Below are 16,907 nucleotides of genomic sequence, written 5' to 3' on the forward strand. Positions count from 1 at the left end.
TTAACCAATTAACCAACCAACCAAGTATAATAAAGTTTAAGTTATTGTGTGTTACATACCTAGTAGAGTCAACAATTTCCCTGAATGTGAATTCAATAAGGAGAGATCATTAGATTTGATTTATTGATGAAAAGAATATAGGTAGGTGTTTTGCGGTTAGACTACGATGGCCTTTCTTGGCAGAAAGGAACCCCAGCTGTGAAACGGATTAGAGCAGGAACCCCAAAATAACAAACATCTTACAGTTCTTCTGGGTGGGGAAATGAATATGCATGTTAGGAGTAATGGATGGCGCTGGCAGCGCATAGCAAGCATAAGTACAGAGAAGGGTGAGAAACTTGGAAAGCTCTGGTAGGAACCCGACCAGGGTTAAAGGAGAGCCTTCTAGCCAGAGGAACAGACCGCCCATCAGAATGGGTGCTGGCACTGGCGCCGGCCCTCCAATGGCCACGACAGACCAGTACAGTGTCTACATCACTGCAGCCACAGCACCAATCAATCTGTCGATTTCCTTCTCCCTTCTCCCCTAATTTGTGAACAAGACCTAAAGATATTTAAATTTCTCCACTTGGGGCAGGAACTCCTCCCTGACCCAGAGTGGGCACTCCACCCTTTTTTCAGCTGACCGAACCACGTAACCATGGCATAGTTGTCAACTATGTATTCATAGTTGTCCTGCTGGTTTGTCAAAACCAGAAGCAATCACCAGATTTGTGATACGAGATGTATGACATGAGCAACAGAGTTGTTATAGCTGTTAGTTCATTGGCCTTGAGACTAGACCAGAAGAAATAATAAAGAAGCTTTGCATACTTGCATCTCCCACTAGTTTGCACTTTAACAAGACAGATGACACACCTTTTGGGCTGTGTAGTGTATCTGACATGCACTGAATCTTAAATAAAACTATATGAATGCTGACAAATATGTATTTGCGTCAGGTTCTCTAAAAGGCGGGACTAATGTCTAATGCCTTCTCACTTTAAAGCTTTCTTCTGGTTTAAAAAGACAGCTTAAGGGGTGGTGCAGTTTTGTGGAGATGGTAGTAATGTTGGTATTGCTAAAATTACTCAGAGCACTTTTTAGTTTATTCATGTGTTTCTGTTCTAGGTTCTCTTAACTGTGTCTAATGGTGTCCTAACAACAGAAACTCCAACTGCAGAGGCCACTGTTCAAGGTGAGTTTCCAAGTCAAAGGTAAATTTATATATACACTGGTACCAAATTAATATTGGGGTTTTTTTTAATCATATTATTTGCTTGCTTTTTTCTCTTTGTTTCATTGTTTTTTGTTCCTGTGTCCCCGATAGAAGGGTCAACATTGTACAGAAAATGCTAATATTTATATAATTATTTTGGATGAAACATTGAAGAGTGGAAGACTAGTAAAAGCTGGGTGTAAGGTAAACTATATGCCAGAGGTGAACGTGACATTGATACACTGATAAAGACATTTATACACTGATCCATAACAGTGCAGCATCTACAGCAATTACATTGGGATATCATTCAAACTGGAGAAGTTTATTGGAATGGTAACAAAGAGAGGGAAGGTAGGGGATTGCACTTGCTGATCTGTGGGACCAACCCCCGAATACAGGAAGTCTGATCATATGAGTATTACCTCAGTGCAGAGCTTGGATGGATGTGGTAGGTGAGGGGATTCCCTCAGTTTTAATTGCCTCTAAATTCTAAATACCTACCCCAGCTACTCTAATTAAAATTGGGGGGGGGTTCCTTGCAGGCCCAGTATGTACCAGTCACAGCTTTTGCAGCAGCGCCCCCTTTGTTCAGTGTTCTTGAAATATGACTGGGTTCAGTTTAGTGGCCTGGACTGTAAGACTCAAGGTTCTGAGTTCAATTTCTCTAGCCACACCTCATAGCCAGGGCTTTGCCCATGGGGGCTAGCTGGCCTCAGCCCAAAGAAGCTACACTGGGATGCAAAAGTTTGGGCAACCTTGTTAATAGTCATTACTTTCCTGTATAAATCGTTGGTTACTACAATAAAAAATGTCAGTTAAATATATCATATAGGAGACACACACAGTGATTTTTGAGAAGTGAAATGAAGTTTATTGCATTTACAGAAAGTGTGCAATAATTGTTTAAACACCCATTGGCCCACTGGGCAAATGCCAGGTATGCCCGATGGCCAGTCCAGCTATGGTCTGTGTGCCAAATGACACTTCAGAGTGCTCAGCCTTCTTGGGGTCATTGGGTGGAGTGCTGGGAATTGCGCCATCTGGGGATTCCATTGTTCTATTCCATGACTCCACATGGGCAATGATAGCGTGACCTGGAAAGGTGTCATGGGGAGGAATGGCCTGTTATATATGAACCTAAATGGGGTTCTGTTACTGGACTTCAGTGTTAACTACAAGATAACACCATGATTGAGCATAAGAGTATTCATAAGTGTATGTGGCACCAGAACACTGTGTAGATGATGATCAGTTTTGTAATTGTATTATCAGATCTGCAGCAGTTAGTCTTGGACACTCAGATGAGATGTGCTGCTAGTTGATCACCACCTGGTGATCAGTTGTGGCAGAAAATTCTGGACAGACCTGGTGAGGGTATGCTGGGGGCAGAGGCCATCTTCAATTCCCACAGTAGAAGATGCATGGCAGACCCTACAACATTGTCACACTTTCAAACACTTCTTTATTCGGCTGTCGTTTGTTTTACACTCGGCTGTAGTTTTTCAGCTGCCAGCCACAAATACACAACAACACTCGGGCGCCAGTTCACTCTTTTATGGAGGGAGGCGTGATGATCTCATGTGTGTCACGAACCAGGCCCCATCACAGCCACCTTCAGCAGAGACTGAACTGCACTCTGAGGGAGACTGGGAACAATGAATCTGAGTGGATCATTTGACACACCGGCATTGCTAAATTGGCAACAAGGGGCTGTGGTTTGTAGAGCCAGAGGCAACTGACAGGTACTGACAGGCCAAGCACAATTGTGGGTCTTAAGTGGCTGATTCAAAAATGTAGGTGTGGAGTTCAGTGAGACCACGGAACAAGAACGTTTTTTTAAAATAAATTTATATAAATTATTTGCTAAAACCAGAATACGATATTGTGGTCTAATAGAATACATGTTTGGTTGTTGGAAGAATTGTTTCCAGTGCCTTCACAAAACACTTTGTTATGTTTAGAAAACAAATGTTAATACGACTAGGGGTGGGTTTTGATGATCGATCTATCGATTAAAATTGATTCTAGCTTGGATAACGTGATATCGATTCATTAAAATTCTGAATCGATATTTAAATATAAATTTATTTTGCCCGAAATGCCAGAATCTCAGGTTAAACCTCACAAAATTTCAACAACCACCAAACAGCTAAAACAATGAATGAGAGCAGGTACACGGATTCTGCACAAAGATGTAAACACAGAGCGCGGACCCACCGAAGCATCAGAATCAGTGAGATGTCGCCTTTCTCTCCCGACAGCTCGCTGATTCTGATCCCTCGGTAGGTCCGCGCTTTGTTTTTACGCCCTTTTTGTGCTAGATTCAGAAGCTGCAGGTTTTTATCTCTCTAAATTGACTAAACCAGCAGCAAAATAAGATCCAAACAACGTTTCACATTTCGCTTCACATAAACATCGTCATGAATTCCCTCTGACTTTTGCTGTTTTGCTTCCACCACGATAAAATCCCACTTCATGGAGAGCTCTCTCTCTCTCTCTCTCTCTGTGTACTTCAAGAATAGTTTCTCATCTAAAAATCTTTTTTCTGTATTATTCGCTTGCTTATGCAAAATGCTTAGCTGTGTCTCTAATAAAACCTGTAACTTTGCTCTGCTTCACTTCAGCAGCATCCAGTAATGTTCAAATGATAATGACTTTCTTTCGTTTTTGATCTACTTCAGAATATTTTTAAGGTTATCTGCTATAAAATCCCAGGCCAGGAAAATCGCGTTCATGTTTTTCTGTGTTTTTGACACAAAGGCATCTGCTGTGATGCTTAAACCTTTGATTAAGTATCGCAAGTGTCAGCTTTCTTTTTAAAGATATAAAAATATGGAAATTTACTGATAGTTGATCAGAATTATAATATTTCTGACTGAGGCAAAATTTCCCCGATTAAAATCAAATCGAATCCAATCAAATTGTGCATCAAAACGATTCAGGACCTTGTGAATCGGAATCGAATCGATTCTAGATATCAGAGACAATACCCAGCCCTAAACATGACTCAAGTGCGGGACCCAGGCAAAACAAAGCAGAATAATCAGTTAAAGACTTAATTCAATCTGAAGATATTTACAAATAATTTAAACTGTGGCAAGTGACTAATTCGACTTGAACAAACACAAAACACAAGTGATCTTTTACATGGGCAAGAGTCTTGACTAAACACAAAGATCAGATTAACTTGAGTGAGTCCTGTCAGTAACACATTAAACTAGCCAATATTACTTTTTTAGATCATTTTAATTTTTTTCCCATAACATCTGTGTAAAATAAAAATTGTAATCTCAAAAGACTGATAAAAGTTAGAAGACAAAGACATATACATGTATTCTTTTTCTTACAAGGTATCTTGGCACCTTTTAAAAAATCCTACCCTGCAAAACTTTTTTATTACACCTTTTAAGTTATAATGGTTTTCCCTTTAACTTGCCTCCATAGCTCCATACAATTTCAGACATCGTGTATCCTCAATCAGCATAGCATTGGTGGTTTTACATGAATCTTATTTAGTAAAGTTCAGGACTTCATATTCTTGTTGTCAATTATCAGTAACTAATGTATTTTGGCTGGGCAGCACGGTAGCATGGTACTTAACACTGTTGCATCACAGCAAGAAGGTCCTGAATTCATCTCCACCATCTACTGTATTTTGTGTGGAGTTTGTATGTTCTCTCTGTGTTTGCACTGGTTCTCTTGTGTACTCTGGCTTCCTCCCAGAAATCCAAACACACACAGTTAATGAGGTTAGGTTAACTGGTGATTCTAAAACTGCCTGTGAATGTGAGTGCCAATGGTTGTCTGTATGTATGTATGTATGTATGTGTTAGGCCTGCGACAGACTGGCGACCCACCCTGACCTCCCAATAAGGATAAGCACAAGAGAATGGATGGGTGAATAATTTAATTAGGAAAACCACTTTCCTAATTAGTCAGAATAAATTACTCTGAATTAAAGACGACTCCTGTTATATTATAAGTCCTTTCTGAGAAATTACCAGCAGTATTATATTACTGTGAATATAAAGTAAATTTGTCACATCTATTGGCACTTAGCAATAACCAGTTAAACTTCATTTGAAAGCTAATGTAAAGTTGTTCGGTTTAAAATTCACAGGTTCTGGAGAGACAAAACTGACTATTGAGTCTAGCACCTTGTTGGTCCTCAATGACCTGCTGGCCAAAGTGTCCCTATACCAGCACCATCTACCATATAAACACTGGAGACCTTGGTATGTATCAAAACTGTGAAGAGCTACAACCCCCATTTTTAAATGACAATTGAATTTGCAAAATGTCATGTGGGATTTTACATTAGCATTAATGTATGAGTCCTGTATGTTATATTTAAAAATAACTGAAAGAATAAGTCCTGAATTGCTTCTTTGTTATTTTTCTTTAAACAAGAGTCCCACTTGTTCTGAACCTAAACAGATTTTATTTTTGTGTTCAGTCACTTTCCAGTTTGAAAACTATGAAGCCGTGTTTCCCATTACCATCCAGCAGCCTCATGTACCAGTCCTGTATGACATGGGAACAGGTAGAAGTGTATTCTTCATCAGGGGTCAAAAGCCAAGTCCATATTCATTTAAAATGCTTCTTTATTATTTGCATCTTGTTTATCATTGCATACAATTAAGAACATTAGTTATGTTGAGGCAGAATCATTGTCTCCTTCCATCACTGTCATTCTCTTATTATCATACACTTGTGGAAAAAAAAACCCAAAACCAAACACGCTATACTCTCAAAACTCAAAACTCTTCTTCATTCCTAGTCGTTTCCACTGAAACACTTTGCTTAGTTAAGAACTAGTAACTGATTAGTTAGAAATATCATCCTAAAGATGTAGGAAATCCACAAGAATATAATAATTATTTGTACAATCAAATAATCATAAACCATGCTTTGACATCAATAAAGAACTGGGATATGTACTTGAATTTAGAGTGAGGTGCATGACAAGTTACATCACAGATTACTGTCATGGCGGGGTATGCCGGTGAGTTTATTAAACGGACCAGATCTGTGGGCAGACATCAGAGAAAAACGAGGTATTAAAAAAAAGGCGGCAGCTAACAGATGCCCGCATAGCAAACAGGTCTGGCCCTGATCTTGGTGTCAAGCCAGCATTGCTGGCTGACTTCTGGAATGGTAGGTGGTATGTCATCCAGATATGGGCCAGGTCTGGCATAGATGGCACTGTCTATGTGATGGCATGCCACATCTGGCCCGATTGTGGTTTGGGTTATGGGGCCCAGGCTCATAGAAAACAGGTCTGGCCCTGATCCGGCATCAAGCTGGCACTTCTGACTGACTGGTGTCATGGCAGGGTGTATGTCAACCAGATGTGGGCCAGGTCTGGCAATGATGGCACTGTTTAAGGTACACATTAGGCTGACATCTGGGGTCAGAGCTGAAACTGTTCTGGGCCAGCACAGGACCAGTAGTGTGTCTGCAACTGGCCCATGGCTGCACACAACATACACATGACCAATATACCCAGGTGTATCAGTCTTTACATCCTCCGAGCAGAGGGCAACTGCTTAGGCACTCCAGGGAAGTCTAGGATTTCCCACCGCAACGAGGAGCGCTTGTGGTGCGGATGACGCTTCCTCCTAGAAGTGGGCGAAAGGGAAGCTGATGCCACATGAGCTGAAGGTGTAGTGGCAGCAAACTCCTCATCATCTGACCTCATGCGCGATCCATCTGAGGCAGTGAGGGCAAGTGACTTGTGCGTGACGTAAAGGTGTATTTAGGCAACTCTCGGCAGAGGAAGAGGCTCAGCGAGCCGACCCTGAGCTGGCCAATGTCAGCCTGCACCAGCACAAGGGCATGGAGCCTATCTTTCAATGGAACCAGGGAGTCCGACGTTTCTGCCAGTTGATGAATGGCGATGCGGCTCCCTTCCTCGTCCGTGGCCGCCAGTACGATGGACATTGTCCTGGATTCTAAGGACCTGCTGATGAGTGCTCAATTCTGCACAGACTGCCTACCTGCCCACTCAACTGCTTAGTCCATGCTGGTCAGGTTGTGCTGTCATGGCGGGGTACGCCAGTTAAATGGACCAAAAACGCAGACTTGGGAGAAAAACAAGGTATAGCAAAAGGCGAGATGTTTATTTAGGCTGATGTCAAAACAAAAATAAAGCAAGGCAAAAGCTAAAACTAAAACTAAAACATGGGAAAAGCTAAAACTAAAACATGAGAACTGTGACTTGAACATTGATTGCCTTAACAGGAACATGAGAAACTATGACATTAGAGAACTAGAACACGAACACTAACCTGAACAGGAGAAAGAAAACTCTGTGACGAGACCTGACTTGGTGTGGAGACAAACAGACAACCCAACAAAGAACAGGGGATAAATATACAGAAGGGTAATGAGGGAGGAGGAAACACCTGGGGAGACACAGCTGACACAAATAGACAATATGCCACACAGGAACGTAAAACAAAGCACATTTAACATGGAAGCACTAGACTCTTCAAAATAAAACAGGATACGTTGAGAGACGTGGACATCACACACAAGCTTGATGTGGGCACAACACTGACATGAGAAACATGACAGACTGGACAGGAAACATGATACATAACTAAGGAGACACAGATGGCACAAAACCCAGAATAAAACTCAACTAAATCCTAGCTAATTATAAAAACACAAGAAATTAACATATTTCCAATGTAACATACGGAATAAAAAAACCCTCACTATAGGGTTTGAAAAAGTCTTTCAGTTACAATGTTCCTATTACATAGGGATGTATTATAATTAATGAAAAGAATCTACTGTTTATTGTATAAGACTAAAATAAAATGATAAACTTTAAGGGAAATGTTTACTGAGGTTCTAAATCAAGTGAGCATAAGGGTAATGTTTTGAGACTTTATTACCAGTGTTGGGAAGGTTACTTTTAAAATGTATTCCACTACAGTTTACAGAATACATGCCCCAAAATGTATTTTGTAACGTATTCTGTTACATATTAAATCATTTCTTGAATAATAATTTTTAAAAATATTTCTTCACGTCATTATGCTGGCCGCAAGTAGAGGTGACAGTGGCCGCGAGATTGAGATCCAGGCATTAGAGCTTCTTAATGCGTGTTTTTTTTGGGGGGGTTTCCACTGGGGTGGAATGACCAAAAATAGAGAGGACATAGCCTAACATATGACCGCTCGAGCCCCAGTCACTCTCAGTCAGCCCCTATGTAGCACTGCTGCTTATTGTGGTTACATGAATATGCATAGTCTCATTAACATGTGACATCTTAAATAGGCATAAGTGTGAACAAAGAGTACCTGTCTGTGTGAGGTGTGAGGTGTAGGTGTGTGTGTGTGTGTGTGTGTGTGTGTGTGTGTGTGTGTGTGTGAAAATATGACCCTGTGAACGCCTCCTCAGAAAGCCGGTGCCAGGAGTCCAGCAGTCCACCTTAACAAAGGGCTCTTGTACTTAAACAGATACAGAGTAGGCGTCTTCCCATAATATATATCACAAGACTAGATGCCCTTCCCATGAATGTAAGCATGTGTAGAGTGCACCCATACTCTTAGCAGACCTAAATAAGAATGAGACCTTTTATCAACATACAAACGATTATATACCTCTAGACATAAATGATTATATGTTTCTAAGTACAAATGACAATCCTAAAATATCACTCTGACATTACACTTCGGTCAATGAAAGAAAAACTCACAATGGTCACAGAAATAACTTTAATCTGACAAAAGTAATAATAAATAAAAATTCTATAAATAACTTAACTAATGAAAGTCAGACATTGTTAAATCCTCCCAATTCTTTAATCTTTGGGCTGAAGGAAGAACAACACTTGGTGTATAAATGCTCAATCAACAATCATTTATTCCATACCATTCTCATTATTCCATACAACACTTTTGCACAATACACTGGATGGGAGATGTGCCAAAGAGCGTTACAGCAAATCTCGACGTGTGGAGCATTTCTCACATTCCTATAGCTTCAGGAGGCCCCCACCTCGTCATAAAACCTATACATCCACATTCTTTCTCTCTCTCAGTGAGCCTAAGTTATGACCTTGTCTTCCTGTGCAGTATGTTCTGTTCTTTCTAATCAGACAAATGAGGCCATGATTCTCTGAAAACAATATTTCTTATAACGCAGCAGTATCATGCATCATAAAACAATATCATTCATTCACAATAAATCAGCAGTCTAATGTAATACAAATCAGTTTAATAAATCTAATAGTTATCCCCTTCTTCTAAGTCAGGAGAATAATGCAAACTAAAAATACATAATAATTTCACAATCTTTAATTAGGGGTATAATGTGGCATAAGATAATATAATAATCTCACAGTACCCACAACTTAATATTTTGTTGCACAACCCTTTGAGGCAATCCCTGCAATCAAACGATTCCTGTAACTGTCAATGAGACTTCTGCACCTCTCAGCGGGTATTATGGCCCACTCCTCATGAGCAAACTGCTCCAGTATTTTCTGGTTTGAAGGGCACCTTTTGCAGACTGCATGTTTCAGCTCCTTCCAAAGATCCTCAATAGGATTGAGGTCAGGGCTCATAGAAGTCCACTTCAGAATAGTCCAATGTTTTCCTCTTAGCCATTCTTGTGTGTTTTTAGCTGTGTGTTTTGGGTCATTGTCCTGCTGTAAGACCTATGAACTGCGACTGAGACCAAACTTTCTGACACTGGCCAGCACATTTCTCTCTAGAATCCCTTGATAGTCTTGAGATTTCATTGTACCCTGCACAGATTCAAGACACCCTGTCCCAGATGCAGCAAAACAGCCCCAGAACATAACCGAGCTTCCCCCATGTTTCACAGTAGGGACAGTGTTCTTTTCTTGATATGCTTCTTTTTTCCATCTGTGAAAATAGAGTTGATGTGCCTTGGCAAAAAGTTCAATTTTTGTCTGATCTGTCCACAGGACAGTCTCCCAGAAGATTTGTAGCTTGTCAACATGTAGTTTGGCATACTCCAGTCTGGCTTTTTTATGATTTGTTTTCAACAATGGTGTCCTCCTTGGTCGTCTCCCATGTAGCCCACTTTGGCTCAAACAGCGATGGATGGTGCACTGATGTTCCTTGCGCATGAAGTTCAGCTTGGATCTCTTTAGAAGTCTTTCTGGGCTTTTTTGTTACCATTTAGATTATCCGTCTCTTTGATCTGTCATCAGTTTTCTGCGGCCACGTCCAGGGAGGTTGGCTACGGTCCCATGGATCTTAAATTTCTGAATAACATGTGCACCTGTAGTCACAGGAACATCCAGCTGCTTGGAGATGGTCTTATATCCTTTACCTTTAACATGCTTGTCTATGATTATCTTTCTAATCTCCTGAGACAATGACTACCTGGAGTCCTATATATAGGCCCACTGACTGATTACAAGATTGTTGACACCTGTGATGCTGATTAGTGGACACACCTTGGATTAACATGTCCCTTTGGTCACATTATTTCCATTCTTTTCTAGGGGTACCATCATTTTTGTCCAGGCCTGTTTCATGCATTTATTTTTTAAATAATTCACTTGAAGCATGGTTGAAAAGCAGTGTCTGACTTTCATTGTTTAATATTTATAGAATTTTTTATTTATTATTACTTTTGTCAGATTAAAGTTATTTCTTTGACCATTGTGAGGTTTCTTTTGATTGACCAAAGGGTACCAACAATTTTGTCAACAAAGTAACTGTATTCTGAATATCGCCTTTTTAAACGGTAACTGTAACGGAATACAGTTACTGATAGTTTGTATTTTAAATACGTAACGCTGGTACATATACTCCCCAACACTGTTCAATACATTAGTTTTTTTTTTAAACCAGAGAATGCACCCACTGCTGGTTATTAGAAGGAATGCACATTTAATTTAGTTTGAATGATGCAGAAATCTAATGCTACTCTGTGCCATTACTAGCAATCCATCTTTTAAAACAATATTCTCTGTATACTTCTGTTTGTTAGATATCAGCTCTCAAGTTACCATTGTCACAAAGACCTTCCTGCGCTACAAACAACTGAGGGTGTTGTTGGATAGCATCCGGAAATTCTATAGTAACATAAAAGTGATTATTGCAGATGACAGCTTAGAACCAGAGAGCATTACTGGAGAAAACATCCAGCATTACATCATGCCTCCAGCACAGGTATGCACATGCAATAATTTTCTGATTTATGAGTATTTAGCAATGTTTTGGACTAAAATTACATTTATAGAATATAAGATATGCAATTGTCGATTCAATTTATGGAAGATTTATCAAGTACAATTTCAGTCAAACCAGGTACCATTCCGATATATGAATTCGGGATGTTTTTTTTCCTCAGGGCTGGTTTGCAGGCAGAAATCTGGCTGTGTCGCAGGTTACCACCAAGTACTTCTTGTGGGTGGATGACGACTTTTTGTTTTCTGAGAAGACAAAGACAGAGAAACTTGTGGAGGTGATGGAGGCAGTCCCAGAACTAGATGTGGTAAGGATCAAATAGCTTGTGTTGGATCGTTCAGTTTGTTTTAACTGGTTTAAGTAGAACTCTAACAGCTACAGTAGTAGGCTGATGACCCTAACGTTGTACTTTTAGAATATGCAGCCTTTGTTGTTCACCTAGGTTTTTGTATTCAGGTGGCAAAAACTAACAATTCTAACCGACACAGAGAAAAATAATTTTCAAGATTCAAGAATTAGGGTGAAGGGGTTGGGATGGTATTTTCACGGGTGATACCGTACACTTAATGAGTTAAAAAGGAAGGGGAAAAGAGGAAGAGAGCTGAGTATGTAACAAACTGAGATGGTCTTTTGTTTTCAAAAGTAATTTAAGATTATTCTTCTCAATCACCAGTTTTGAACCTCTGTTACATCTGTTTAGGGTTGACTTTATAATGAGTTGTTTGGTTTTTCTCTAATTAGGTTGGTGGGTCAGTGCAAGGGAACACGTTTCACTTTTCTATTCTGTATGAGGAAGGAGATGAAAACGAAGGTGGCTGCCTATACAGGAAGTCTGGTGGGAAATTCCACCCCCTTCCTAGTTACCCACAATGCCATTTGGCCAGTGGAGTGGTCAACTTCTTCCTGGCTCGTACAGATGCCATGCAGAGGGTGAGATTTGACCCGAAGCTCCAGCGAGTAGCGCATTCAGGTAAGTCCAGATCTCAAAACTGTTTAGATTTAAAATTGCAGTATGATTTTTTTGTCAAATGGCAAATCTCTGTTTCTGACTCTAGAGTTCTTCATGGATGGCCTGGGCTCTTTGATGGTTGCCTCATGTGGTGATGTGACAATTGACCATCAACCTAAAACAGCCGAAAACCGTAATCCTACCTACAACAAATTCAGAAGCCCTGGAGCAAATGATGTAGAATTCAAACTGCAGCTTCACTTTTTCAAAAACTACCTTAAGTGCATTAGATATGGATAGAAGACTATAAACGAACATAAGGGTCAGTTGTTGTCATACATGTTGCACTTCATCTGAACATTTTCTTATCTTTCATTTTTATTGTTTTGTCATTGTTCCAGAATTGACAGAGCTTGGGATTATTAGTGAATATAGCTATTTTGTGGCTGTCTGTTGGGTTTTATCGTTCCTGATTTGATTTCTTAATTATTCTATAGAAAGTTTGATTTCTTATGCTATTGTTAATAAGGTTAGGGTTAGTTAATCTAGTATATTGAACTTTTATTGTGTTTTATTGTTCTGTTTTCTCCACTATTTCTTTTTCTTTAATATATCAATGCTTTTGTTGCTAGCAGATAGTCATAATCACCTATAGTTTGCATGGATCACACAAACATTTACTATTTACTCTCTTACAAGACGAACTGCCAACTCTTGAGCCACGATCGCCCAGCAATAGTGACTGTCAGCATACTCCATTAACCATTCCCAACCAATCACAGGCTAACATATGATAAGGGCTTCAGTTACCTTAATTATGACAAATGTTGTTTACAGTTTCTTTTCTGACCATGTCCTCTTTATCATCTCTCCAGCAGTTGTTTTGAGGTATCTATAAATAGGTATGCAAAAACCTTAAAGATTTCTGAGTGTTGGTTTATAGACTATTGTAAGCTTGTTAAATTAATTTTGTTGTTTCAATACTGCTGTGGGAAGAACTGTTGGTGCAATAAATAAATGTATTTTTGCACTTTTACTTTGCTTGGGGATTTTTGTTCAGTACCTCTGGGCCAAGTTAAAGTCAACCCCAAACCCATTTGGAGAATTCCAGAATTTGTAATTTGATTCCACAAGTAGGAAGCAGCCCCCCCCCCCCCCCCCCCCCACCACCACCACCACCACATTCTTAAAGCATGAACAAAGGAGTAAACTCAAGAAGGTAACCTTGAGCGGAGGTAAGTGACGGAAGGAGAGGTAAGTGACGGAAGTGACGGACAAGGTAAGCGACTCATGTTGTAACTGACGTCAGACGCCGGAGATTTTGGCGGAAAATTAAAGCGAATGGTAGTTTAGATTTGAATAAATTCCTTTAAGCTTCAGCATAACCAAATACACTTATCAATTGTCTTATAACTAACAACATTTGTCTAAATCATCTCCAACACCCTGGAGAACAACGGGGAGAGTTTAGAGGCTCTCCAAGATTACATTGATCAGTACTTCCAGGATCTCGTGATGAAGAAGGCTCAGAGTGCAGCTTCCCCGGCCAAACCTGACACGCCGTCGTCGAAAAGACTTCGCCCGGCAGATTCCCCCGGCACAACATCGCCAGCCGGCAAAGATATTGTCGACATACTGGAGTCAATCGACCAACGACTGTCCAGTTTCGATGCAAGGCTGTCCTTGGTGGAGATTCTTCACCGGGAATTTAAATCCTTGCGAGAGTCCCTGGAGTTCAGCCAGCAGCAGGTGGAAACGCTCGCTGCTGAAAATGCCACGCTAAGGGAGTCGGTGAAATGTCTCACAGACAATGTTACCCAGCTCAATAGAGAAAATAAAAAAATAAAAGAAACAGTTATTGATCTACAAGCTCGTAGCATGCGTGATAATCTGGTATTTTCTGGTATTCCAGAAGCCGCTGGAGAGGACGCGGAGACCACGGTAAAAAGCTTCATCAAAACCCACCTGAAGCTGCCCGAGGACACGGTGAAGAACATCGTCTTTGATAGGGTGCATCGCCTCGGCCCCATTCGGGCTGCGGCCGGGAGACCACATCCTATCGTGGCCAAATTCGGCCACTACAAACAAAAGGAACAGGTGAAAAGCCGCGGCAGGGAATTAAAAGGAACGGACTTCAGCGTGAACGACCAGTTCCCCAAAGAGATCCTGGAACGACGCAGGGTCCTCTTCCCAATCCGACGCAGCTTTATCCAGAAGAGCTCCCGCGCTGTCATCGCTGTGGACCGGCTGTACGTGGACGGACAGCTTCACCGCGACCCCGACATCACTCCGTGGCTGTATTAACTTCACACCAGATAAGAATCCGCTACACCCTTTCCCCACCCACTCACACTAACTTGCATTAACATCTGTTTAACTTACTAGTATCAAATCACATCTTAGGTGTGATTTCATAGCAGAATTAACACCGTCACTCTCCGTCAATGGTTTGATTGGAATGTTTCCGGATTTTTTTTTTTTTTCTTCTCGTTTTTTGTTCTCTTTTTTCCCCCTCTTGTTTTTATGCTGCTCACCCTTGTCCTTGGTTTCTTTCTTTCTTTTTTCTTTCTTTCACTGCTTCGATCACCTGCTTCCACACTCATCCACAAACAACATCCTTTATTTGGACACATACGCACAGCACGATCACGCACAGCCATGCGCTCAACGGCAGCACATTTACATCAGACAGCGCACACAGTCGTATAGGATACACACACTTAAACCAAGCGTACTCATATTAGTAAATATGCACACACATAGTCAGACTCAGGGAGCATCTCACCACACATTTTTTCTCTTTCCCCCTCTTTTTATTTACGAACAAGTGATGTATTCTCTCCACCTGTCTAAGCGACACACACAGCGCACACCGCTAGTTATACACAGACATCTATGGGTGCACTAAGATTCGTTACATGGAATGTAAATGGAGCAGGCTCCAGAGAAAAGAGGTTAAAAATATTTAACCAACTCAAAAAACTACAGGCAGATGTTGTCCTTTTACAAGAGACCCACAGACCTCTTAGAGGTTCGAATGAACTTAAAACACCTGAGTTTCCTAATGTGTTCTCAGCTTGTTATAATTCTAGACAAAGGGGAGTAGCAATTTTAATCCATAAAAAAATTAATTTCACAGTACTCGATACAGTTATAGATCCAGAGGGCAGATTCTTAATCATTAAACTATCTATACTTGATAAAAAGCTATGTATTGTAAGTGTATATGGTCCAAATGTTGATGATCCCTCATTCTTTCACGGTTTTTTCAGTGCACTCTCCGAACACTTAGATGGCACACTTGTTCTTGGAGGCGACCTCAACCTTGGACTAAATGAAGAAATGGATAGGCTCAATACAGCAGGAACTCAGCGTAATTGGCAGTCCATAAATATAATCAAACAGTATATGAGCGACTTTGGTCTTTGCGATGCATGGCGCTCCCTTCACCCCACCAGTAAGGAATATACTTTTTTCTCACATGTCCATCACTCCTACTCTCGTCTGGATTATTTTTTGGTCAGCAGCTCACTGCTGAGGGACATTTCAGACACTGAGATTCACCCTATAGCTGTCAGCGATCATGCTCCTGTATCTTTAACACTAATGCACAAGAATAATACTACGCCTAGTAAAAACTGGAGATTTAATACATCACTGCTTAAAGATGAAGACTTTATTAAATATTTTAAAAAAGAGTGGACTTCATATTTAGACTTTAATGACACTCCCGGAACATCAGCTTCTGTTCTATGGGAAGCAGGGAAAGCTGTGATGAGAGGTAAAATAATTTCTTTCTCATCACATAAAAAGAAAAAAGAAAACAAAAATATCCAGGAATTAGAAAAAACCATCAAATCACTAGAAGAAGCCTATGCGTCCGACCAAGATCAGGAAACATTGAACAAAATACGCAAAACAAAACTAGAATTAAATGAGATAATTGATAAAAAAACAAAATTCTTAGTACAAAGACTACGCTTACAAAATTATGAACATGGTAATAAATCCGGTCAATTTCTAGCAAACCAGCTAAGCTAAAAATAAATAAAGAAAAAACAACTCTATGTGCTGTTCAAGACTCATCTGGGAATACAGTATATGACCCGAAACAAATAAACAACATCTTCAGGGATTTCTATAAAACGTTGTATTCACCACAAATAAACCCATCTAAAAAGGAAATTGATCAGTTTTTAGACAACATAACTCTCCCAAAATTATTAGACTCTCAAGCAATGGCATTGGATTCGCCACTGACACCAGGTGAACTCCAGGAAGCCCTGATAAGTATGCCCAATAATAAGGCTCCAGGTCCAGACGGCTTTCCTGCAGAATTCTACAAAGAATTCTGGACGATTTTAGCCCCAATTTTTTACAGAACGCTGTTGGAAATCAAAGAAAATGGCAGACTCCCATCAAATATGAATTCTGCAAACATTAATCTCCTGCTAAAACCAGGCAAAGACCCTGTATATCCCTCAAGCTATCGTCCAATATCCCTTATAAATGTAGACCTTAAAATAATCTGCAAAGCTCTCTCGAAGAGACTAGAGAAAATAACCCCCCTCTT

The 16,907-nt window shown here is 40.3% G+C and overlaps 1 protein-coding gene across 1 annotated transcript; it reads left to right on the forward strand.

Moving 5' to 3' along the window:
* The first annotated feature begins 723 nt into the window (after positions 1 to 723).
* Positions 724 to 12,634, forward strand: LOC134622795 (beta-1,4 N-acetylgalactosaminyltransferase 2-like). Its single transcript, XM_063468135.1, is given in 9 exon segments — positions 724 to 756; positions 1,111 to 1,177; positions 5,322 to 5,395; positions 5,397 to 5,436; positions 5,658 to 5,744; positions 11,186 to 11,367; positions 11,549 to 11,692; positions 12,127 to 12,355; positions 12,441 to 12,634. Coding segments are annotated over 9 exon segments (1,050 nt in total).
* Positions 12,635 to 16,907: the final 4,273 nt, after the last annotated feature.

Source organism: Pelmatolapia mariae, unplaced genomic scaffold (genome assembly GCF_036321145.2).
Source record: "Pelmatolapia mariae isolate MD_Pm_ZW unplaced genomic scaffold, Pm_UMD_F_2 NODE_ptg000216l+_length_74052_cov_1, whole genome shotgun sequence".
In the NCBI taxonomy this organism is placed as follows: Eukaryota; Metazoa; Chordata; class Actinopteri; order Cichliformes; family Cichlidae; genus Pelmatolapia; species Pelmatolapia mariae.